Below are 26,918 nucleotides of genomic sequence, written 5' to 3'. Positions count from 1 at the left end.
TGATGCTGTTATTACTGCTGCTTAAGATATTGATAATGATAATGCCGCTGCTGATGATATTGATGATCATGATGCTGCAGCTGTTAATGATAATACTGCTGCTGATGATATTGATGGTGCTGCTGACGATGATAATACTGCTGATGATGACACTGCCGCTGCTGCTCCTGATAATACTGCCGCTGATCTGACGACGATACTGCCACTGCTGCTGCTACTGCTGATACTGCCGCTGCTGAAGATGATGCTACTGCCGCTGCTGCTACCGATACTACCGCTGCTGATGATGATAGTGCCACTGATCTGATTATGATGACACTGCTGCTGATGATAATACTGCCGCTGCTGGTGACACTGCCGCTGCTGATGACACTGCCGCTGGTGCTGATGATGATGATACTGCCGCTGCTGATGACTGCCGCTGGTGCTGATGATGATGATACTGCCGCTGCTGATGACACTGCCGGTGGTGCTGATGATGATGATACTGCCGCTGCTGATGACGATACTGCCGCCGATGATGCTGATGCTGCTGCTGCCATTGCTGCTGACGCTGCTTCCAGGCCGCATGGCTGCTCGTGAACTTGCTGATGCTCGGATTTGCCTACGCCAAGTTCTCTCGCTCCGACCGGTACTTCTACACCCGTGCTCTCGTGGGGGTGAGTCGACTCCTCCTCCTACTCTGTGCCTTCGGCTAGGTCAGTCTGGAACGCTGCTCCCGGGACTTGTGACACGCTACGGCCACCTCGCATTACTCTGCCCTCACATGATGTAGTACAGTCATTATTGTAGCGCCCGGTTACTCTCGTGATAGTGCCTTACGCCAACAATCACTACTCAGCGCTAGCCTAAGCAGCGTTCTGGTGAACGTGGAGCGAGAAATCAAGCCCCAATGTTTTGGTTGTGTACGTGTCCGTTTGTGTCTGTGCGTGTCTGTCTGTTTGGCATATGCACGTGCTTGCTGCTGTACATATTTGTCTCCGTGTAGTTTATTACGTGTGTACGTGCGAGTCTGACTTTGTCTTGAGTATCTGTGTGTGCGTTTTTTCACCATGGCTGAGAATGCCACTGTTGTATTGTCTTATACAGTATATAGATTCATAAAGCGCCCTAATATAAGGGGCTTTACAACAATGATCAAATTGTGGGGTTGTTATTAACAAGTGGTGGTGTACATACGGGTGACGGGAGGGCAGGCGGAGTGGTTAAGGAGGGGTATGGTCAGGGGTCGTGATAGGGTTTGGAGTAGTGACAGGGGTAGTAATAGGGGTCGTGATAGGGGTAGTGATAGGGGTTGGGGAAATGATAGGGGTTGGGGTATTGACAGGGGTAGTGATAGGGGTTGGGGTAGTGACAGGGGTAGTGATAGGGGTTGGGGAAATGGTAGGGGTTGGGATAGGGGTTGGGGTAGTGACAGGGGTAGTGATAGGGGTCGTGATAGGGGTAGTGATAGGGGTAGTGATAGGGGTAGTGATAGGGGTTGGGGAAATGATAGGGGTTGGGATAGGGGTTGGGGTAGTGACAGGGGTAGTGATAGGGGTTGGGGTAGTGATAGTGATTGAGGTTTGGGTAGTGATAGGGGGTTGGGGTAGTGATAGGGGTAGTGATAGGGGTAGTGACAGGGGTAGGCCAGGTGGTATCTTGGGGCGTGCAGGCAAGGAGTAGCAGGCTTGGTCTCGGGAAGGCGAGATGTTTTTTTTAGGAAGGGCCGGAATTAAATAAACCACGAGGAACTGTGGCGTTGCCGGCCTTGCGTGATATCACCACTGGCAGAGATTTTTGTTTCGTTTAACTTCACCGGGTTTTCTTTTTCGTCACCCAAATCAAGAATTGTCCTCTAGTCCGATGGCGACTGGCCCTGAAGTGTCCATTTGCTGGGCAGATGAACGTCCTGCCCAACTTCCAGCTACGAGATGTGGACGAGGAGGATGCACTCCCCTTGACCTTTTATCCACGTGACCTTTTTTTTGCCGGTATCCAAAATTATGAAAATTAAGAATGGGCGTTTATCCTTTCTGGTAATGTAACAGGAGGTGCTTAAGATGTTCAAACACCAAATAGATTATATATTTTGCAAGGCATCAAGTCTGCATTGCCCACACGGTACTTGTGGCAAAACATGTCAACAAATATGCTGATGTTTGTTTGCATATTTCCAGAACGGGGAAAAAAAACATTATTATCGATTCATCATTTGGCAACAAAAGATCCCATAGATACAACTGCTCAACCTGAGATATGAATACTCTGAAACTTGCAGTGTCTTTGTGCTGTTCGCCTATTGGTGTTCTCTGGTCTGACACTGGTAGTGAGACAAGGCCATAGAGAAGGCTGCTGCTGTCCCTGGTGTAGGCCAATCAGTTTGACAGACAACGCATTACATGATTATTGTCAGAGCATGTTTGTTTGCATGTTTTGCCACAAGTAACGTGTGTGGTTAATGCAGACCTGAACAACGTATCATCGATTTGGCGTTTCAACAAACATCTTAACACACCTCCTGTTATCGCCAGAAAGGGTAAAAAGCGAATCTTCTTTTTCATCCCTTTGAGCTACCTTGGGGGGGTGGGGGTGCCTAAAGTGTTGCCTCCCCTCTGCCTTCGTGCTGCCGCCACTCTGTTTGCGGCGGTCGCGCGATGCAGGACGCCCTATCGTGGGCCCGCGCCTCAGCCGCCTGCCTCAACCTCAATTGCACCATGGTCCTGCTGCCCACGTGCCGCCACCTCATGTCACGTGTCCGCGCTGCATGCTGGGTAACTGTCACGTGACTCTCGCACGTGGGTACATCTGCGTGCGTGTGTGCGCGCGTTCGTATAAATGTGGGGAGCGGTGGTGTTGCGGTTAGCATGCTCTGCTACGAACCTGACGGCCCGGGTTCGATTCCCGCTCATGGCCATAACCGTCGACGATTATCTGAACCGGTCCTGGGCTTCCCCTAAGTTGACTCAGCCACAAATGAGTACCTGCTGCGATGTATAAACATCACCACTCGGGAGACAAAGGCGGCCGGGCGTAGTGTTGGCCACCCACCCCCTCGTGTGCCGTGCCAGCCTTCATAGGTGCTGCTCGCTAGCAGCACTTGCCCCAACAGCCTGTTCAGGCTACACGGGGGATCATTGTCTTTGTTGTCTTCCGTGAGCACATCCACCGGGGAGATGGAGCGATGAAATCAGTTCACGTGCTATTGCAGGATCGGGAGATATGTGGTGACAGCTTGTGGAGGCTTTCGTTCTGTTAATTCAGCAGGAGATCGACCATGGCTGATGATAACCTATAATAAATGGACTACCCTGTGCGTGTGTGTTTCAGCACTGCAGACCCGCAATTCGCAGGCAGATGGATCACTGTGGTTATTTTCATCGGACTATCGCCTATACCATAGTACTACTCACAGGTAGGTAAATCCACAACCCAGTATAGCCTTCAGAAGCCGCGGAAAATGCCGGTGTAGCCTTAAACACAACAAAACATCACGGTATGGCATAGAACGCCACAGTGGTTTGAAAGACAAAAAAAAGCTAAATGGGGGAATCGATTTGTGTGTCTGTGTGGTAGCGTAACGTCTAGCGCTACGCTGCGCTACGGTTTGTGTTTGTGTGTCTGGTAGCGAAACGTCTAGCGCTACGGTTTGTGTTTGTGTGTCTGTGTGGTAGCGAAACGTCTAGCGCTACGGTTTGTGTTTGTGTGTCTGGTAGCGAAACGTCTAGCGCTACGGTTTGTGTTTGTGTGTCTGTGTGGTAGCGTAACGTCTCGCGCTACGCTGCGCTACGGTTTGTGTTTGTGTGTCTGGTAGCGAAACGTCTAGCGCTACGCTGCGCTACGGTTTGTGTTTGTGTGTCTGTGTGGTAGCGAAACGTCTAGCGCTACGGTTTGTGTTTGTGTGTCTGGTAGCGAAACGTCTAGCGCTACGCTGCGCTACGAACCCGGCGACTAAGTTCGATTCCCGCTCACGTGCAATACCAGTGGCGATTATTTTAACCGGTCCTGGGCCTCCCCTAGGTTGACTAAACCTCAAGTGAGTACCTGGTGTGGTGTGTAAACATCGCCACCGAGGGAGACAAAGGCGGCCGGGCGTGGTGCTGGCCACCCACCCCCACGTGTGCTGTGCTGACCTTCATAGGTAGCTCGCTGACACCGCTTGCCCCAACAGTCTGTTCAGACTATACGGGGGGTCTTTGTCTTTGTAGCGGTGCACGTCGTGGCCCACATCCTCGGATCCGAGCGATTCTACGCGGCGAGCCGAGCTCACGACAACTCCCTCCACGCCCGTCTCTCTGCGCTGGGGACGAATCACAACGAGACGCGGCTGAACCCAGTCTGGCGCGCAAACACGGTGGTGACTCCCCCTGAGCCCCCAACCGCTACGCACCCAACGCCCCCCGCACGGCGACTAAACCAAGCTATTTTTTTTTATTTTACCAGGTAAGGCCCCACTGAGCCATCACGTGTAGCTCTTTTTCAGAAGCGACCTGGCCACAAATGACAGCTCAACGAAGTGGCTTGTCGTCGTCGTCGTCGTGTGGAAATGTACCGCAGACAAATAACTATGAACGCAGGATGTCGAAAAAAAATCCACGCAACCACGGGGAGAACAGCCAACTCACAAACTCCAAATATGCGACAGATATCAGGGTCGGGTTTGAACCCACGACCTCCTGTATACCAGGCGAGGTAGTTAACATCTCCTGGCCACCGTAGCGCCCCCTCACAAAGACCAGGCGCGAGGCATTCAGCTGACGATTATTCGTTTGCGATATCGCAACAACCGTACCGCGTTACATTTTAACATTAGACGCTGCGGCATGGTGTAACGGTCAGCATTCTGGACTTGCAATTGTAAAAAAATTGGCACATTAAATAAATAAAAAGCCACTTCATCAACAGGCCAATGTGCACATCTCCTTTATACACTGAACATTAAAGACAAGCCGATCGTAGTGTGTTTTTGTGGCCATGTAACCCAAATTATTGACCGAACAAATATCCCATAGAGACACAGAGAGATATATATATAGAGTCGCATACAGAACCATAGAGACCTACAGAGATACATTAAAGACAAGCCGATCGTAGTGTGTTTGTGGCCATGCAACCCAAATTATTGACCGAACAAATAACCCATAGACACAGAGATATATAGAGTCGCATACAGAACCATAGAGACCCATAGAGATAGATTAAAATATAAGCCACAGGAGTGCAATTGTGGCCACGCATTTTAAACTCTGGACCACATAGCAAGCCACTATAATCCGTGCCCCTTCAGTTGAGGAGGAATTATCAAAACTACAAACTCTCTGCTGAAGTCCTCTCGTCGTATCCAGCAGACCTCAACGTCAGTGGCATCTAGCGCCTGAACATATTGACACATGCAAGAATAACATACAGGCATAACGCTTATCGCGCTCAGGATACGTTCTTGGTAAACGGTGCGCTATCAGAAACAGCGCTATAGGAGGTCACTATAACATGGTGCCAATGGGGATGCGTTACCAACAGCACTGTACGAAACAGCGGTATAGGTCACTATAACATGGTTCCAATGGAGATGCGTTACCTACATCGCTATACTAAACAGCGCCATAGGAGGTCACGATAACATGGTTCCAATGGAGATGCATTACCTACATCGCTATACTAAACAGCGCTATAGGAGGTCACGATAACATGGTTCCGATGGAGATGCGTTACCTACATCGCTAAACTGAACAGCGCTATAGGAGGTCACGATAACATGGTTCCAATAGAGATGTTACCAACAGCACTGTACAAATCAGCGCTATAGGTCATTATAACGTGGTTCCCATGGAGATGCGTTACTGAGAGCGCTTTATTGTTTTAACCTATGAGGGATATATGAGAGCTTCATTGTTGGTAGCCTTAATAATGATACTGTCATAATCATCATCATGACCCATGGGCAGATACCCTGTAGGTGTCCACTGCACATTCCGTCATTGATACTGTACACATGATAATTGTTTTCAAGCAATTTATAAATAAATAAAAAACAACTTTTAACGACGACATTGCAACGATGTTACGTACTCACCAGTGCATTCGGTCGGAGCTTTTGTAAGATTGACCCCCGACTAACGTTCAAGACTGAGCGTGCGGTTCTGGTAGGAGAGAGGGCGTCGCACGCCGCTTGTTCTCGCCACTGGCGGAGCCAGTGGGGGGGATGGGGTGGCACGTGCCCCCCCAATGATCCGATCAAAATCCCTAATTTCGATCGGATCATTGGGGTTTATTAGTAATAAATCGGCATTTTAGACCTCCACTGCCACTGTGTAGCATATTATTACGTGCCAAGGACTCTGTGAGATGATAGGACAATAGTCTGAGTCCATAATTGGCAATAAGTAACGGTAAAGCAGTTAAAAGTGACTCACAGAATTGTGCGCGGTTGCGTATACAGGACACGACTTTCCTGAAGGTATCAACACCTTCAATGAGTGCGATGCCGATCACACAACGCGGTTCCAATTCGACCCTCGATCGATGTCTGCGTCATCGCCGCACACGCATCGAATAAAAAGCAAGGGACAAGTCCTTACTTACTAACAACTCCTTACTAACAAGTCCTTACTTACTAACACGTCCTTACTTACTAACAACTTCTTACTAACTCCTTACTTACCAACAAGTCCTTACTTACAACTCCTTACTTACTAACAACTCCTTACTTACTAACAACTCTTTACTTACTAACAACTCCTTACTTACTAACAAGTCCTTACTTACTAACAACTCCTTACTAACAACTTCTTACTTACTAACAACTCCTTACTTGCTAACAACTCCTTACTTACAAGTCCTTACTTACTAACAACTCCTTACTTACTAATAAGTCCTTACTTACTAACAACTCCTTGCTTACTAACAAGTCCTTACTAACAACTCCTTACTTACTGGCAACTCCTTACCAACAAGTCCCTACTTACTAACAAGTCCTTACTTACTTACAACTCCTTACTTACTAACAAGTCCTTACTTACTAATAACTCCTTGCTTACTAACAAGTCCTTGCTAACAACTCCTTGCTTACTAACAACTCCTTACTTACCAACTACTCCTTACTTACTAACAACTCCTTACTTACTAACAACTCCTTGCTTACTAACAACTCCTTACTTACCAACTACTCCTTACTTACTAACAACTCCTTACTTACTAACAACTCCTTACTTACTAACAACTCCTCTATCATTTCTCATTGCTGGAGGGGTTGCCCCCCCTACCTGAAACTCCTGGCTCCGCCATTGATTCTCGTGCAGGAATTCTCCTGCAGGACCAACAGTGTTTTAAGGAAATGGCGTTATAAGGATGCACCCTGTAGAATCCGTTCTCCTATAGCGCCGCGTGTCGTTTTCGTAACGCGGATTGATACAACGCGATGAATGTATTGGGGAACGCAATTTTTTCGTAAAGCGGATGCGGATTGGACATGTAACGCGATTCGAGTGAATGGAGCTACGTCGCGCAAGTAGGAATAAGTGGTTGTGCGGTTGCCTTGGCATACCATCACACAACAAGGCAGAATGCTGCTGGGTGGTTCTAGATCAGTGGTTCTTAACCTGGGTTCGATCGAACCCCAGGGGTTCGGTGAGTCGATCTCAGGGGTTCGGCAGAGCCCCCGCCACGGAGGTCCGGACACATTTGAATTATTGTGTAAATTTGTGATGACACACACGGCCCGCTTGGCCATCACTGGCTGCAGATGATCATGCTACACTGCTTGGCCAATCAGCGCTGCGGGGAATTTAGTGCGTACTCAGTAGTCAACGTGTGACTGTTGTTGTCGTACGTCGTGTGATTTCTTTAATATTTTATCCATACTATGTCGGGCAAAAGAAGAAAGTGGTCGGACGAATATGTACAACATGGATTCTCATGTATCACGGAACGTGATGGGAGTGAGCGTCCTATCTGCATGATTTGCAACGCCAAGTTGAGCAACTCTAGTCTTGCACCGGCAAAACTAAAGGAACACTTCTTGAAGCTGCATGGAGACGGGGAATACAAGAACACAACACTTGCTGAATTCAGGGTGAAGAGAGCCAGATTCGATGAAAGGGCCACTCTGCCTGCTCTTGGATTTGTACCTGTTAAACCGATCCTGACAGCATCGTACGAAGTTGCTTACCTGATCGCAAAGCAGGGCAAGCCACACACCATTGGTGAAACACTTGTGAAACCAGCTGCATTAAAGATGGCGAATCTGATACTCGGAACAGCGGCCGAAGGTAAATTATCCCAAATTCCCCTTTCAAATGACACCGTCAGTGACAGAATAGAAGACATGAGTAAAGACATCTTGGCTCAAGTAGTCGCGGATCTGATTTCAAGCCCGGCAAAATTCAGCCTTCAACTCGACGAAACCACAGACGTTTCTGATCTAAGCCAGCTTGCTGTTTTTGTACGCTATGTGAAAGACGACATGATAAAAGAAGAGTTTTTATTTTGTAAGCCTCTTACAACAACAACGAAGGCAGCCGATGTGAAGAAGCTTGTGGATGACTTCTTCAGAGACAACAATCTTTCATGGGATATGGTTTCTGCAGTTTGTACGGACGGAGCTCCAGTCATGCTGGGAAGAAAGTCTGGTTTTGGTGCGCTAGTAAAGGCCGATGCACCACACATCATTGTGACGCATTGTATTCTGCACAGGCATGCGTTGGCAACAAAAACCTTACCTCCAAAAATGGCAGAAGTATTAAAAACTGTGGTGGAATGTGTGAACTATGTGCGAAAAGTGCTCTGAGGCACCGCATCTTCAGTGAGCTGTGTAAAGAAATGGGCTCTGAATTTGAGGTACTTCTGCTCCATTCTAATATTCGGTGGTTATCCCGGGGACAGGTGCTGAATCGTGTTTTTGCCATGCGTGTGGAATTAGCCCTGTTTTTGCAAGAGCACCAACACTGCCATGCAGATTGCTTCAAAAATCCTGAGTTCATTCTCATTTTAGCGTACATGGCTGATATATTCGCAGCTCTCAATCATCTCAATCAGCAGATGCAGGGTGGTGGAGTCAATATCATGGAAGCGGAAGAACACCTGAAGGCTTTTCAAAAAAAGCTACCGTTATGGAAACGACGAACAGAGAACAATAACTTCGCAAACTTCCCGCTTCTGGACGACTGTGCAAGTAAGATCGAAGATGTGTCTGGAATCGGAGATATTTCTGTATCCACGGAACTGAAGCAAACAATTGCCACGCACTTAGATGAGCTTGCAAAGTCTCTCGACGGATATTTCCCTACAAGAGAGTCATATCCAGCATGGGTGAGACAGCCGTTCACGTTTGCTGTTGAAACAGCAGATGTCAATGATGAATTCCTCGACGAAATCATTGAAATTCAGCAGAGCCAGGTTCAACAGCAACTCTTCAGAACAACAACGCTCTCAACGTTTTGGTGTCGACAAATGAACAAGTATCCAGTTATTGCTAAGAAAGCCCTGGATTTTTTTATACCATTTGTTACAACATATCTTTGTGAGCAATCCTTTTCGAGGATGCTGGACATAAAAACGAAGAAAAGGAACAGACTTTGCTGTGAAAATGACATGAGAGTGGCACTTGCCAAGGTGAAGCCACGCATATCTGAACTGATCTCTCAAAGGCAACAGCAGAAGTCACATTGATTTCCAGGTATGTAATTTGTTGTGAGTTTATGCATTGTGTTGGTTTTATTCTTTGAACAAGGTAATGTTCATGCACGGCTCATTTTGTGTACCAGTAAAAAACATATCTATGTCTTGAATTTGAAAAAAATCACATTTTATTTTTCACTAAAGAGGGGTTCGGTGAATGCGCATATGAAACTGGTGGGGTTCGGTACCTCCAACAAGGTTAAGAACCACTGTTCTAGATGCTACCTTGCATCACACAACAAGGCATTGGGATGCTGCTGGATGCTTCTAAATGCTACCTAGCATCACACAACAAGGCATTGAGATGCTGCTGGGTGGTTCTAGATGCTACCTTGCATCACACAACAAAGCATTGGGATGCTGCTGGATGCTTCTAAATGCTACCTAGCATCACACAAGGTATACTTCAGGAACGCGACTACTACAGTGTTACAGGAGAAGCGGCTGTGTATGAAAAACACCAATTTTCTTAAATTCCCCCCACCCTGCCTCTGTCGATCGGAACGTCGTTCGTATTTGTACGTCGCATGGAATTAATTTATGTTGACACCTTTCAGCCACTTATTTGCCACACGGTAACATATATATAATTATTCCTGAATCGAATTATGAGTCGTGTAACGTTCGTGCCTCTACTGGGCATCTGTTGGGAAAAAAGCTTTGCAGCTCATCGGATTCCTCCAGTATTAACAAATATTCGGATTCAATGAATCGTCAGCAGCTGTAAAGTAAATGACAAATTTCACTAATCTCAATAAAAAATAAAGTCTCAATGCTATTTTATTTTCCAACCCATTATGATCATAATCTCACTCTTATTCCCAACCAAATCCCTAAATATGACCCACACCCAATCCCCACTTACACGTCTAACAGTGCCCTCAACTCCGTTGCCAATTCCCATATTTTGGCGTATTGGCGGTACCCCGGTGCAGCATAACACAACCGGTCCTTATAACACAGTTCTAAAATCTAGATTTGAATCGGCAAATCAGTTTTTTTAATCAGTCTTGAATCGCCCGTGTCGCCAAATTTAACGCAATTCGGAGGCTTATTCAGTCAACTGAGACTTGCTAAAAAGGGTCAATGTTGACCGTTGATTTGGGGTCTCTTTGCATCGAGGAACCGTCCGACCAAGTCTAGGGCACGAGCAGTCAAAGTTGGAACACGGAGCCAGCCAATCGTCACCAGGCTGGGTGCTGCTGCTCAACGGCATCAGCCGGTGAAGAAGCTTCTTCGTGTTCAGCCGCTCGTGTGAACGTTCCGTCACCCGACCGGTTCGACATCACGAGAACCGATGTTGACGCACCACCAGCATCCCGCAAGACTTTCTGACCGGGGTTGCGAATCGCAGGAAAAGAAATAATTATTGCGATTTTTTTGTTTGTTTAAAGACCATGGCACCACCGGTGTACCGCCGATTACGTTAATTGATAAATGCCTCATCCCAAACCCCCCCCCCCCCTTGCTCCACCCCCCAAGAGTCCCCTGCGTGAGTCCCTGTCGGGCGTTCCGGGCGCGTCGGGGATGCTCATGACGACGTGCCTGGTGCTCATCGCCACCTCGTCGCGGGAGAGCGTGCGCCGGGCCAACTACGAGATATTCTGGTTCACGCACCTCCTCGCTCCCGTGCTGTACGCGGGCCTCCTCGTCCACGGGCTCGGGTGAGCTCTCGTCGGCCGGCGAGTCCGGACTCTAACCGTTCACCCCGACTACATAAGGACAACATATTGAGCAAATGCTTTGCTACATGTGACTGTCGTGCAGTTAGAGCGCCAGCTTTGGAAGTGAATAAATACGCTTCGTTAATATTATGGTGAGGAGCACAGAGGCTCAACATAGAGGAAGGGGCTCTCTTGATTCTCACAGTCTCGGCCGCCAGTTTGTCCTCCTCATTCTGTCTCCCTGGCCCCTCCTTTCAACTCGTCCCTCCTCGCCTCCTCCTTCTGACACATCCCCACCCCTGTCCATGGATGTGATGACAGCTGTGCTATCTTATGCTACATACACACAAAGGGTGTTTCAAAAAGTGTTAACACTTATATGGGTCTATCGTTTTTAATGGAAAAAGAAGGAATAATACGCTGTAACATGACAACAAGTGGATGTTAATACCTTCAAAAAGCCTAAGAGTATCCACTTGTTCGCCATCGTTGTCAACGCGTGCCTGGAATCTTCTCCAGATGGTCTCCAAATTCTCAGCCAGGTGAGAATTCAGCAGCAACCAGGATGAGTCTCATTTGCAAGAGTGACCTGGGGGGAATGGTGCTACTACTGGTGGTGCTACTGGTGGTGCTGGTGCTGGTGCTACTTGTGCTGCTATTGCTGTGCTGCTGGTGCTGCTACTACTGGTGGTGCTGCTGGTGGTGCTGGTGCTGCTGCTACTGGTACTGCTATTGCTGTGCTGCTGGTGCTGGTGCTACTGGTGGTGTTGGTGCTGCTACTGGTGCTGCTATTGCTGTGCTGCTGATGCTGCTACTGCTGCTACTGGTGGCGTTGGTGCTGCTACTGCTGGTGCTGCTACTGGTGGTGTTGGTGCTGCTACTGGTGCTGCTGGTGCTGCTACTGGTGGTGTTGGTGCTGCTACTGGTGCTGCTATTTCTGTGCTGCTGATGCTGCTAACTGCTGGTGCTGCTACTGGTGCTGCTGCTGCTAACTGCTGGTGCTGCTATTGCTGTGCTGCTGGTGCTGCTACTGCTGGTGCTGCTGCTGGTGGTGTTGGTGCTGCTACTGGTGCTGCTATTGCTGTGCTGCTGATGCTGCTAACTACTGGTGCTGCTACTGGTGCTGCTGCTAACTGCTGGTGCTGCTATTGCTGTGCTACTGGTGCTGCTGTTGTTCCTGTTGGTGCTGCTCCTGCTGGTGCTGCTGTTGTTCCTGCTGTTCCTGCTGGTGCTGCTGTTGCAGGCGAGTGGTGCGTGGCCAGACGGAGGCCAGCCTGCAGGAACACAACATCACGTGGTGCTACGCCCGGCACGAGCAGTGGGGGGGGCGAGAGGCCGCGTGTCCCACACCGCAGTTCAGCGGCAACCCTCCCATGGTGAGGCAGCCAGCATCAGCAGCTTCGCCTTCATCGTCAGTGTCATCGGCAGTGTCATCGTCAGTGTCATCATCAGTGTCATCAGTGTCATCGTCAGTGTCATCGTCAGTGTCATCAGTGTCATCGTCAGTGTCATCAGTGTCATCGTCAGTGTCATCGGCAGTGTTATCGACAGTGTCATCAGCAGTGTCATCGTCATCATAATCAATATCATCATCAGTATCATCAGCAGTAGCACCATCAGTGTCATCGTCAGTGTCATCAGCAGTGTCATCAGCAGTGTAATCAGCAGTGTCATCAGCAGTGTCATGGACAGTGTCATCAGCAGTGTCATCGTCAGTGTCATCAGCAGTGTCATCGTCATCATAATCAATATCATCGTCAGTATCATCAGCAGTAGCACCATCAGTGTCATCATCAGTGTCATCATCAGTTTGGTCGTTATCATCATCATCGTCAGTGTCATCATCAGTACCACCATCATAATCAGAATCATCAGCAAAAGCAGGATCAGTGCAATAATCACCAGCATCCGCTTGCAGCATCATAAGCAGCAGCAGAAACAAACCACTACAGTATTCCGATCAGTGAACATCATCATCATTCCCTCAGTCAACATCACCATCAAAGACAAAGATCCCCCGTATAACCTTCACAGACTGTTGGGGCAAGTGATGTTAGCGAGTAGCGCCACCTATGAAGGCCGGCACGGCACACGAGGGGGTGGGCGGCCCACACCACACCCGGCCGCCTTTGCCTCCCCAGTGGCGATGTTTACTACACACCGCACCAGGTTACTCACTTGAGGCCGAGCCGACCTAGGGGAGGGCGTGGCGCTAGCCGCAGCACCACCGCTCCCCACCACCACCATCACCACCATCATCACCAACATCACCACCACCATCATCACCACCATCACCACCACCAAACCACCTCGGCTCCCGTTCAGCACGTGCGGCGCCCACCTACAGCACACCAGAGGCGCTGGCTGCGTTCTTGTGTCCCACAGACGTGGCGCTGGCTGCTGCTCCCGCTGCTGTTGTACGCGGGCGAACAGCTGTTGCGCTGCTATTGCTGCTGTCACCCGACGGTCGTGACCAAGGTAACAAGTTTCCCTCTCGTTCCCCGTGCGCCTGCCCTTCAGAAGCATAGCTGCCATACCTCCCACGACACCCCGCATGTTGTACCTGTGCGCTCTGCAGGTGGGCTATATACACACACGCTGTGCTGTGCAGGTGTGATGCATGTGCAATGTGCAGGTGTGATGTACCTGTGTTGTACAGGTGTGATGTACCTGTGTTGTACAGGTGTGCTGTACCTGTGTTGTGCAGGTGTTATGTACCTGTGTTGTACAGGTATGCTGTACCTGTGTTGTACAGGTGCGCTGTGCCTGTGTTGTACTGGTGTGATGTACCTCTGTTGTACAGGTGTGATGTATGTGTACTTTGCAGGTGTGCTGTACCTGTGTTGTACAGGTGTGCTGTACCTGTGTTGTACAGGTGTGCTGTACCTGTGTTGTACAGGTGTGATGTACCTGTGTTGTGCAGGTGTGCTGTACCTGTGTTGTACAGGTGTGCTGTACCTGTGTTGTACAGGTGTGATGTACCTGTGTTGTGCAGGTGTGCTGTGCCTGTGTTGTACAGGTGTGAGGTACCTGTATTGTACAGATGTGATGTACCTGTGTTGTACAGGTGTGATGTATGTGTACTTTGCAGGTGTGCTGTACCTGTGTTGTACAGGTATGCTGTACCTGTGTTGTACAGGTGTGCTGTACCTGTGTTGTACAGGTGTGCTGTACCTATGTTGTACGGGTGTGCTGTGCCTGTGTTGTACAGGTGTGCTGTACCTGTGTTGTACAGGTGTGCTGTACCTGTGTTGTACAGGTGTGCTATACCTGTGTTTACAGGTGTGATGTACCTGTGTTGTACAGGTGTGATGTACCTGTGTTGTGCAGGTGTGCTGTACCTGTGTTGTACAGGTGTGCTGTACCTGTGTTGTACAGGTGTGATGTACCTGTGTTGTGCAGGTGTGCTGTGCCTGTGTTGTACAGGTATGAGGTACCTGTATTGTACAGATGTGATGTACCTGTGTTGTACAGGTGTGATGTATGTGTACTTTGCAGGTGTGCTGTGCCTGTGTTGTACAGGTGTGATGTACCTGTGTTGTACAGGTGTGCTGTACCTGTGTTGTACAGGTGTGCTGTACCTGTGTTGTACAGGTGTGCTGTACCTGTGTTGTACAGGTGTGCTGTACCTGTGTTGTACAGGTGTGCTGTACCTGTGTTGTACAGGTGTGATGTACCTGTGTTGTACAGGTGTGCTATACCTGTGTTGTACAGATGTGATGTATGTGTACTTTGGAAGTGTGCTGTACGTCTTAACTACCTCGCCTGGTATACAGGAGGTCGTGGGTTCAATCCCGACCCTGACGTCTGCTGCTGTATATTTGGAGTTTTCGTGTCTCTCTCTCTCCCTGGTCGCGTGGATTTTTCTTCGGATCATCCGGTTTTCCCCTCCACATTTAGAATCAACAACACGCGTCTAGAGTATGTGCCTGCTCTACGTTTCCACACGATGGTGTGTAAATCATTCGTGATAGCCAGGTCGCTTCTGAAAAAAAGAGCTACATAGCTCCAGCGGTCCTTACCTGGTAAGATGAACACAAATATTCAGAGTTTACTCTTGTAAACAACGTCAGGGGATCATGGACGCGGCATCGCTGTAACGGTGAACACAAAACAGCACCACCAGAGGAGTGGCTGTGGCTCAGCGACAAGCCGTGTGGATGTGTCACCACGAGGCCTCCTGGCAGCCAAGCGGCAGGAGGAGCAGCAGCATCATTGAAGCAAAGCTGTAAACCCCTTATCGGTGCCCTACCTTGTTACAGGCCAATTCGGACCTTACTGCTCACCCCCGTGCCCCTTATACATCTCAACGTTCATCCTACAAAGGCCCATCGCAAGGGAGAGAAACAGAGACAATTATTCGTGTTACCAGTGCCGGATTATCCCGGTAGCAAAGTCGTATAAGTAGCTACGTAAGATGCTACGTAAGTAATAGCTGCGGGCCCCGCACTTTCAGGGGCCCCGCGCTCAATGCTTTCAAGCTATCAATTCCGGTTCAGTGATTCTGCACTTGCTCTATTACTATAGTACTATGCTGCCTTCAACTTTTATGAATGACTGGGTGTTTAAGGTTAGCGATTTGTCGTATTATTTGGCTGTTTAGCAAATGAAAAAATACAATCACGTTACTATGCAAGTTAACCATTTATGTGTTTTAATATGTACGTTTTTTTTTATTTAGGGCCCCTTTGTAACAAATGAACCTTATGGCGATACCCCAGGGCACCATAGCACCCTGGCTCTCGCACAATGTCCGTGATGCAGTCATTCTTAGTCTGTTGATGGTCGGCGAAGCGGCCGTCGACTCATCTGGACGAGCTGTGCACGATGCACCACCACTACGGTGCGTGCGTGCGAGCGTTCAGGGTCTCAGCGCAATCATCGTCCTCGCTGCGTGTCGACATCGCGGGGTGGCACCGACTTCGGACTGATGGGTTACCCCAGGCACGGAGTGAAGTACACCCCTGGACAAAAATAGTGTCCCAGAAATAAAATATTTAATTGCCTCGGCCAGTTTGTGTTATTGAGTACCCAGGAGTACCGCCATAAGGAGCACGTGCTACAGGACCAGCACTAGCTTCGTCCGGCACTGTGCTACCCGGTACAAGAATACGGGGCAACCCGTATGGGTTAGTAGGTAGTTGTGTAGTGTATGGTGTAGTGTATAGTATCGTAGTGTTTAATAGTGTAGTGTTTATTGCAGTGTATAGTAGTGTAGTGTTTAGTAGATTAGTGTAGTGTCGTGTATAGTCATGTATAGTATACCTGTCAACTCCTCATCAATGCCTAGCTTGTTACAGACCAATTCAGACCGTATTGGTCACCCCAGCAGCTAACAGCAGCACCAGCAGGATCCGAACAACCGGGTCGGGACTGAGCCACCACGTGGTAGCCTCACCCCCTTCACCACCACGTGGCAGCCTCACCCCCTTCACCACCACGTGGCAGCCTCACCCCCTTCACCACCACGTGGCAGCCTCACCCCCTTCACCACCACGTGGCAACCTCGCTCCCTTCACCACCACGTGGCAGCGTCGCCCCCTTCACCACCACGTGGCAGCCTCACCCCCTTCCCCCCCTTCACCCCCCCCCCCCCCAGGTGCGCGAGCACCCGGGTCACGTGCTGGAGGTGCGCGTGCTGGGCTGCCCGGCGCGCGCGCGCCCCGGCGACCACGTGCTCGTGCGCTGCGCCTCCGTGTCGCGCGCACAGTGGCACGCGCTCACGCTCACGTGGGTGGGGCGGGGCGGGGGAGGGGCGGTGGGGGCCGGGGGAGGGGAGGGGGCGGGGAGCCTGCACGTGCACGCGGATGGCGACTGGACGCGCGCGTTGCTAAGACGATGCGCGCGCGCTGGGGGCAGAGAGCCCCCCAGGTTGATTACGTCACAAAGAACAACCACAATAAACAATAACAAACAACATTGAGAGTTATCACTGGAGTGTTGATAAGGGCATAACAACAACAACCGTTAACATAAACCCTGACAACAACAGGGTAACTTAGGAGCGTCAACATCGACAACAGCATCAAGGATAAACAAGATGGGTAAAAACAGTTTGCGCCAACGATATCAAAATCAACATTGACATCTAGTAAAATACCATTAACATTAAAACATATCTCAACGCTAACATAGACAATATAACATTACCTTTATAACATCAACATGCCGTTCACAGTACATAACGGTGACGCGATCATCGCACGTTAATAAACCAAATGATAATTAGTGTACAAAACTAAGATAAATACTCGTCACAGTTTAAGAATTGTGGGTCGCGGCAAGTTTAGAAAGAGACACCAGACCATGTGCAGGGATCTCACCGTTCAGTCCAAATGCCAAAGATTCCCACCAGCCAAACTAAAGCAATTTATCAGATATCTCATAGGGCACCGCGGTGCCTAGGAGATGTTAACTACCTCGCCTGGTATACAGGAGGGCGTGGGTTCGATCCCGACCCTGACGCCTGCTGCTGTATATTTGGAGTTTGCGTGTCTCTCATCATCATCACGGTGGCTAGGAGATGTTAACTACCTCGCCTGGTATACAGGAGGGCGTGGGTTCGATCCAGAACCTGATGCCTGCTGCTGTATATTTGGAGTTTGCGGTGTCTCTCTCTCTCCCCGTGGTCGCGTGGATTTGTCTCCGGCTCCTCCGGGTTTTCCCTCCACAAGTAGAAACAACAACAACAACACGCGTTTAGAGCGCTTGGCTGCTTACATTTCCACACAACAAGCCACTTCGTGGGGCTATCGTTTGTGGCCAGGACACTTCTGTAAAAGAGCTACATAGCTCAGTGGGCCTTACCTGGTACTATTAAAAACACACTTTAGTTTTTTTCACTTTTACAGGTAACACATCTCAGCACAGCAAAACCCACCCCGAACACAGATGCCAATTCCCGTCTTGGGGTGCCAACCCTGGGCAGGTTGGCCCACCGTGATCACAGCCGCACACGGGCTGTCTGCGTGGTGGGACTCCTGCCACGCCCGGCGGCTCACACCGTGCACCCCCCACCCCGCGTGGCCCAGGCTCTGCGTGGATGGCCCCTTCGTGGGGCCCTCGCGGGACGTGGATCGCTACCCCGTGAGCGTGCTCATTGCCGCGGGGATCGGCATCACCCCCTTCGCGGCATACCTGGGCTCCTGGCTCACGGGGGCACCCCGGCACACCACGGTGGTCGCACGTTCATTTAAACTTTGGATTTGAGATGTGCGCTGTCGCGACTGGGTGTCATGGTTACATTATTTTGTTTCAGATTCAGATTATTTATTTATACTGGAGAATATCCGATGAGCTATAAAGCTCTTTTTTTTCACAGACGTCCAGTAAGGGCACGGGGTAAGAGAACGTTACAACAACGAACACAGTCCAAAAAACACGATTGGAGTGCAAAGTAGTAAAATGCGTCAGAAACCCTCGACCCGACACAGCTAACTCGTGAAGTTGCCACGGCCCGAGACTGGAGGAATTTTTTTGCACGTTTTTGGCAACTGCCTGACGATACTGGCTGTAACGTACTGACGAAACGTCGGACTTCCCAATCGTTAATTGCGTGCGCATCGTTCTGCGCCAACAAGGCTGCGTTAGCGCTGCCGGAGCAGCACTTGTGACGATTATTCACCACGTGACAACGAACACAGTCCAAAAAACACGATTGGAGTGCAAAGTAGTAAAATGCGTCAGAAACCCTCGACCCGACACAGCTAACTCGTGAAGTTGCCACGGCCCGAGACTGGAGGAATTTTTTTGCACGTTTTTGGCAACTGCCTGACGATACTGGCTGTAACGTACTGACGAAACGTCGGACTTCCCAATCGTTAATTGCGTGCGCATCGTTCTGCGCCAACAAGGCTGCGTTAGCGCTGCCGGAGCAGCACTTGTGACGATTATTCACCACGTGACAACTTTGTTCGTTGGCTGTGTCGGGTGGAAGGGGGCTTACGGCACAAACATAGACTGGCGCTACCAGTGACGCCATGCGGTTCAATTTATTGAGACATTCTTTGGGTCTTTCGGTAAAGTCACGTAGATAGGTTCAAAGAAAATAACAAAAATAATAATTTGTTATTTTATCTTCTTTGGTTCTTTCGGTAAAGTCACGTAGAATGAGAATAAAATAATAAATTGATAAAATAACACAATAATATTCTCACGACGTTTCGGCCACAACACAAGCGGCCTTCATCAGGTGAAGGGACGAGACTGTCTGGTAGGACAGCGCTGGAGTGAAAAAGCCACGCTCAGATCACGACCTTTAAGCTAAAGTTTAGGCGTAAAGGTCGTGATCTGAGCGTGGCTTTTTCACTCCAGCGCTGTCCTACCAGACAGTCTCGTCCCTTCACCTGATGAAGGCCGCTTGTGTTGTGGCCGAAACGTCGTGAGAATATTATTGTGTTATTTTATTTTATCAATTTATTATTTTTATTCTCATTCTACGTGACTTTACCGAAAGAACCAAAGAAGATGAATCCTTGCAGTCACGAAAGCTTTAAATCGAAATTGTTATTTTATTTGAACATATCTACGTGACTTTAGCGAAAGATCCGAAGAATATGAATGCCTGCAGTCACGAAAGCTTTAAGTCAATATTTATTGAGACAATTAGTGTAAAAAAATTATAGCGCACCTGGTCACAGGTAAGTAGGTGGTAGTCAGTTGGAATAATTACATACCTGTGTGTGTAGGCCTTAAAACTTGGTGGTACAGGCTATGTGTGTGTGTAAGTGGGTGCAGGCTATGTGTGTGTGTAAATGGGTGCAGGCTATGTGTGTGTGTAAGTGGGTGCAGGCTATGTGTGTGTGTAAGTGGGTGCAGGCTATGTGTGTGTGTAAGTGGGTGCAGGCTATGTGTGTGTGTAAGTGGGTGCAGGCTATGTGTGTGTGTAAGTGGGTGCAGGCTATGTGTGTGTGTAAGTGGGTGCAGGCTATGTGTGTGTGTGTAAGTGGGTGCAGGCTATGTTTGTGTAAGTGGGTGCAGGCTATGTGTGTGAGTGGGAAACGGTAGTGCAGCGGTTAGCGTGCTGCGCAACGAACCCGGCGACCCGAGTTCGATTCCCGCTCACGGTCGATACCAGCGACGATTATTTGAACCGGTCCTTGGCCTCCCCTAGGTCGACTCAGCCTCAAATTAGTACCCGGTGTGTAGTAAGCATCGCCACTGGGGAGACAAAGTTGTGCCGTGCGGCGTCGTGCTGGCCACCCACCCCCTCTTGTGCCGAGCCGGCCTTCATTGATGCTGCTCGCTAACAGCACTTGCCCCAACAGGTGTACCTGTATTGGATATGCCGGGAGCCGTCTTCCTTCGCCTGGCTCTGCGAGCCCCTGCGATCTCTGGAGAGACATCTCATGGAGACCGGGAGCAGCCACCAGCTCCGCTACAAACTCTACCTCACCCGCTGGGACGAGACACAGGTGGCCGGGCCGTGCCAGGCTAGGTGCACCCAACGGCACGATCTCTGCCACGCCAAACCTGACAATTAATCAGCCCCAACTGAAGACACTGCTCCTGAATCCCATTCTCAAAGCGCCGATCCTGCAACCCGATCTCAAGACATCGATCATGGCCATCCTGTCTCCCGCAGCTAATTTGCAAGAGACTTGCGCAGATGAATCGGCCTCCTTGTGTTACAAGAAGGTAAAGGTGAAGCCCTGCAAGCTCTCACTCGTGCCTTCACTCGAGGAAGCTTCAGAGAGCCACGCTTGCATCCCTTTGGTTCTCGATGGTTAAACGTGAAATGTTAATAACTACGTAGGGTTTGGTGAAACAAAGTAAGTTGTAACTTACGTGCCCGTAATTAATTTGCGTTCTCGATTATTTTACCTTCAAAAAAAATCTGACAAGGGGTTGCGTACAACCCAGGTTAAGAAACACTGCACTATACACTACACTATACACTACACTATACACTACACTATACACTACTATACATTACACTATACACTACACTATACACTACACTATACACTACTATACACTACACTATACACTACACTAAACACTACTGTACATTACACTATACACTACTGTACATTACACTATACACTACTGTACATTACACTATACACTACTGTACATTACACTATACACTACTGTACATTACACTATACACTACACTATACACTACACTACACTATACACTACTATACATTACACTATACACTACACTATACACTACACTATACACTACACTATACACTACACTATACATTACTATACATTACACTATACACTACACTATACACTACACTATACACTACACACTACTGTACATTACACTATACACTACACTATACACTACTGTACATTACACTATACACTATACACTACACTATACACTACTATACATTACACTATACACTACACTATACACTACACTATACACTACTGTACATTACACTATACACTACACTATACACTACTATACATTACACTATACACTACACTATACACTACACTATACACTACTGTACATTATACACTACACTATACACTACACTATACACTACTATACATTACACTATACACGACTGTACATTACACTATACACTACACTATACACTACACTACACTATACACTACTATACATAACACTACACTATACACTACACTGTACACTACACTATACACTACTATACATTACACTATACACTACACTATACAATACATTACTGCATACTACTATACACTACACTATACACTACTATACATTACACTATACACTACACTATACACTACACTATACACTACTATACATTACACTATACACTACATTACTACATACTACTATACACTACACTATACACTACACTATACACTTCACTATACACTACTATACACTACACTATACACTATTATACACTATACATTACACTATACACTACTATACACTACTATACACTACACTACTAAACACTACTATACATTACACTCTACACTCCTATACACTATACACTACTATACACTACACTACTATACATTACACTATACACTACTATACACTACTCTACACTATACACTACTATACACTACACTACTATACACTATACACTACTCTATACTACACTATACACTACACTACTATACTCGTCTACCCCGCTGGCCAGAGGCGGCAATACCCACGCTTTACCCCACCTCTCTCGATTTACCGATTAATTTTAACTGTGGTAAAAAAAACATTGATACTGTGGGGGGCGAACAAAGGCGGTTGGATTTAAGAAACTTCCCCCACCCCCACACCGCATTGTTTGAATTGTCGCGTCCGGAGATGGAATTGGAGACGGGTGAACTCGTGGCCTGCAAGTCCAGCCCAGTGCCCCTTGACCGTGACACCTCGCTGGCGTGTTGAGAAATGTTTAACCCTCTGTTGCCCCGCACCGCGCACAGGCCGTTCACATCGCCCTTCACTGGGACGAGGCAGAGGACACCATCACGGGGCTGAGGCAGAAGACATGGTTCGGACGTCCGAACTGGAGCGTCGAGCTGGATCAGATTGCCCGCACGCACCCAGGGTGAGAGACTTCCGACCGGGATCGGAGCTCGTCAAACTCTCCAGTCGAACTGCCCATCCGCTCTCAAGGCTCCTCAAGATGAATCCCATTCCGTGTCAACCCACACGGTTTACACCCCGTGTTCTTGTACAGGGAAAGTGAGCTTTCAGATCCATAGGGCGTACAGCCGCTTCAATACGGGAATTTTTTTTGTCTATTTGTGTTTCTCCCTTGTGATGGGACTTTGTAGGATGAACGTTGAGATTTATAAGGCGCACGGGGTGACCAGTAAGGTCTGTAATAAGGTAGGGCACTGATAAGGGGTTGACATATATGTAGTGTATAGTAGTGGTGTATCGTAGCAGTATAGTAGCAGAGATTGGCTGGTGGCTCAGAGATTAGGATATGGACACCACGCTGTGTTCAAACCTTTATTTAGCTGGCCGTGATTAAATCCGTTTTGTTTTAAGATCTAACTTATTACCCATGGAGTATTGTGTGCGGGGAGCGATAGTACGGTGGGTTGCGCACTCACTACGAACCCGGCGACCTGGGTTCGATTCTGGGCCACGGCTAAACTGTGCTGGGCCTCTCCTAGATAGACTCAGTCGTAAATGAGTACCTGGTGCGATGTGCAAACATCAGCGCTGTTGTGGAGACAAAGGCGGCCGAGCGTGTTGCTGGCTACGCCCTCCCTCGTGTGCCGTACCAGTGATCACGTGCTCGTTAACAGTAATGGCCCTGACTGCTAAAGGCTACCTGTGGGATAATAAACTAAACTCAACAATTTTTTTTATTTTACCAGTTAATGCCCATTGAGCTATTAGGATCTTTTTCAGAAGCGACCTGGCCACAAATGATAGCTCAACAAAGTGGCTCATCGTGTGGAAATTTTCAGCAGTCAAATTCTCTAAACGTGTGATGTTGCTTCTGAATATGGAGGGAAAAACCAGAGGGCCCCGGAGAAAAATTCATGCGACCACGGGGAAACAGAGACATGCAAACTCCAAATATACATCCATAAGATACGTTTTTTTGGGTTAGATCGCGTAAATATATAAATGTGTCGTTAAAACCCGCCACCACCCGACACAGCCAACTAGTAAGGGTTGTCACGTAAACAGAACGTGCCAATTCGTCACTAGTACAGCACACCAGTGTGTTGGAGAGCCAAGCCACAACATTTACAATCTGAGTACAACGTTTCACCAGTAATTACAACTAGCTTTATCAGGCGACAGCCAGATTTGTGGAGAAGGATGACTGTTTCGTTCCTTATATAGAGGCGTAGATGTGGTGACCACGCTTCTGCGCTCTTACGCCAAGTGGGGGGTGGGATTACTGAGTCAACATACATGATGCATGTGCACTATGCGAGCCCTTTGATCTTAACGACACATTTATATATTTACGCGATCTTACCCAAAAAAACCTCTATTATGGATGATATTGGTCGCGAAAATATACAACTGGGTGTCTGGCTCAGGATCGAACCCACGACCTCTTGCATATCAGACGAGGGGGGTAATACCTCGCCACCGTAGTGCCCCAAGACGTTCAGGTGTTAAGATGTCCATCATGTTGATACCAGAAAGAAGCCCCCCCCCCCCATACCTGGGGACCTCTGTGTGTATGCGTGTGTGCAGGGTGGAAACGCGGAGTAGTGGCGTAGCAGTTAGCACGCTGCGCTAGGAACCTGACGAACTGGGTTCGATTCCTGGTTCGCCAGTGATGATTCCCTGAACCGGTTCTGGGCCACCCCGAAGCCTCAATTGAGTAATCTGGTGCGGTGTGTAAACATCGCTACTGGGGAGACAAAGGCGGCCGGGCGTGGTGCCCTTGCGTGCCGTGTCGGCGTTGTTAGGTGCTCGCTTACAGCACTTTCCCCAACAGTCTGTTACAGACTATACGGGGGGTCTTTGTCTTTGTGTACAGGGTGGAGGTCGGAGTGTTCGCGTGTGGACCCCGGTCCCTGTGCGAGGGCGTTCGTCGACGCTGCTCTCGCTACTGCAGCGCGGGGCCGGACGGGGCGGCCTTCAGGTTCCACCAGGAGGCGGACTGACAGAGCCAAGCCCTACACAGCGTGTCTCGTGCACCTACCAGCTATCATCACAACAGCCTATCTCAACCAACAGCTATCATCACAATGTCCTGTCTCAACCAACAGCTGTCATCACAACAGCCTATCTCAACCAACAGCTATCATCACAACATCCTGTCTCAACCAACAGCTGTCATCACAACAACCTGTCTCAACCAACAGCTATCATCCCAACAGCCTATCTTAACCAACAGCTGTCATCACAACAGCCTGTCTTAACCAACAGCTGTCATCCCAACAGCCTATCTCAACCAACAGCTGTCATCACAACATCCTGCCACAACCAACAGCTGTCATCACAACATCCTGTCTCAACCAACAGCTGTCATCCCAACAGCCTATCTCAACCAACAGCTGTCATCACAACAACCTGTCTCAATCAACAGCCATCATCACAACAGCCTATCTCAACCAACAGCTGCCATCCCAATAACCTGTCTCAACCAACAGCTGTCATCACAACAACCTGTCTCAACCAACAGCTATCATCCCAACATCCTGTCTCAACCAACAGCTATCATCACAACAGCCTATCTCAACCAACAGCTGTCATCCCAACATCCTGTCTCAACCAACAGCTATCATCACAACAGCCTATCTCAACCAACAGCTGTCATCCCAATAACCTGTCTCAACCAACAGCTGTCATCACAACAACCTGTCTCAACCAACAGCTATCATCACAACAACCTGTCTCAACCAACAGCTATCATCCCAACAGGCTGTCTCAACCAACAGCTGTCATCCCAACATCCTGTCTCAACCAACAGCTATCATCACAACAGCCTGTCTCAACAAACAGCTGTCATCCCAACATCCTATCTCAATCAACAGCTGTCATCCCAACAGCCTATCTCAACCAACAGCTGTCATCACAACAACCTGTCTCAACCAACAGCTGTCATCACAACATCCTGTCTCAACCAACAGCTATCATCCCAACAGCGTGTCTCAACCAACAGCTATCATCACAACAGCCTGTCTCAACCAACAGCTGTCATCCCAACATCCTGTCTCAACCAACAGCTATCATCCCAACATCCTGTCTCAACCAACAGCTGTCATCACAGCAACCTGTCTCAACCAACAGCTGTCATCACAACAGCCTGTCTCAACCAACAGCTATCATCACAACAGCCTGTCTCAACCAACAGCTATCATCTCAACATCCTGTCTCAACCAACATCTATCATCCCAACAGCCTATATCAACCAACAGCTATCATCACAACAGCCTGTCTTAACCAACATCTATCATCCCAACATCCTGTCTCAACCAACAGCTGTCATCACAACATCCTGTCTCAACCAGCTGTCATCACAACATCCTGTCTCAACCAACAGCTGTCATCACAACAGCCTGTCTCAACCAACATCTATCATCACAACATCCTGTCTTAACCAACATCTATCATCACAACAGCCTGTCTTAACCAACATCTATCATCCCAACAGCCTATATCAAACAACAGCCTCATCTAAACTATACTAACTTATATCGGTACTGTATTCCTGTGCAGCTGGATTGTCTTTCATTTACAATTCATGAAGGAGACGTGCGCGTTGGCCTGTTGATGCCGTGATGCGGTCGGTTTGATGGTTACGCGACCGGTGTTTTCGAAGGGTATAATGTGCGAGGTGCATATTGTACATTTTCCCACTTAACCCAGCGCGTTGAGTTCCATGTGGTGGCCTGGTCTCTACGTTATCGTTATTATTATCATTGTACTCCCAGTGATCTCTTGAACAATGTCCACACATGTGCGATAAGACAGGCATGTTTTTAATTTCTTAATATTGCTTTCATTTAAACAAAAAAAAAACAACTAAAAATAAACTTCGATTTAGAGCTTTGGTGACTGCAGGGATTCATATTCTTGGTTCTTTTGGTAAAGTCACGTAGTGAGAATTTTATATTGTTTTATTTTTATTATCTTATTATTTCCCTTCTACGTGACTTTACCGAAAGAACCAATAATATAAAACTAAACTATTTTTTATGTTTCCAGGT

At 48.4% G+C, this 26,918-nt stretch overlaps 1 protein-coding gene across 1 annotated transcript; it reads left to right on the top strand.

The window, feature by feature from the left end:
* On the top strand, positions 1 to 24,995 carry LOC116955509 (NADPH oxidase 3-like). Its single transcript, XM_076053214.1, has 12 exons — positions 1 to 659; positions 2,643 to 2,753; positions 3,310 to 3,394; positions 4,188 to 4,333; positions 11,137 to 11,318; positions 12,562 to 12,694; positions 13,704 to 14,600; positions 16,918 to 17,052; positions 18,189 to 18,494; positions 20,585 to 20,731; positions 22,704 to 22,828; positions 24,743 to 24,995. Exons 1-12 carry the CDS (start codon positions 591 to 593, stop codon positions 24,867 to 24,869), a joined length of 2,463 nt encoding a protein of 820 aa, XP_075909329.1. The 5' UTR covers positions 1 to 590; the 3' UTR covers positions 24,870 to 24,995.
* The last annotated feature ends 1,923 nt before the right edge of the window (positions 24,996 to 26,918 follow it).

Source organism: Petromyzon marinus, chromosome 60 (assembly GCF_048934315.1).
Source record: "Petromyzon marinus isolate PM22_M1 ecotype Great Lakes invasive population chromosome 60, UKy_Petmar_22M1.pri1.0, whole genome shotgun sequence".
NCBI classification, from domain to species: Eukaryota; Metazoa; Chordata; class Hyperoartia; order Petromyzontiformes; family Petromyzontidae; genus Petromyzon; species Petromyzon marinus.
This window is presented reverse-complemented; position numbering and strand designations above follow the sequence as displayed.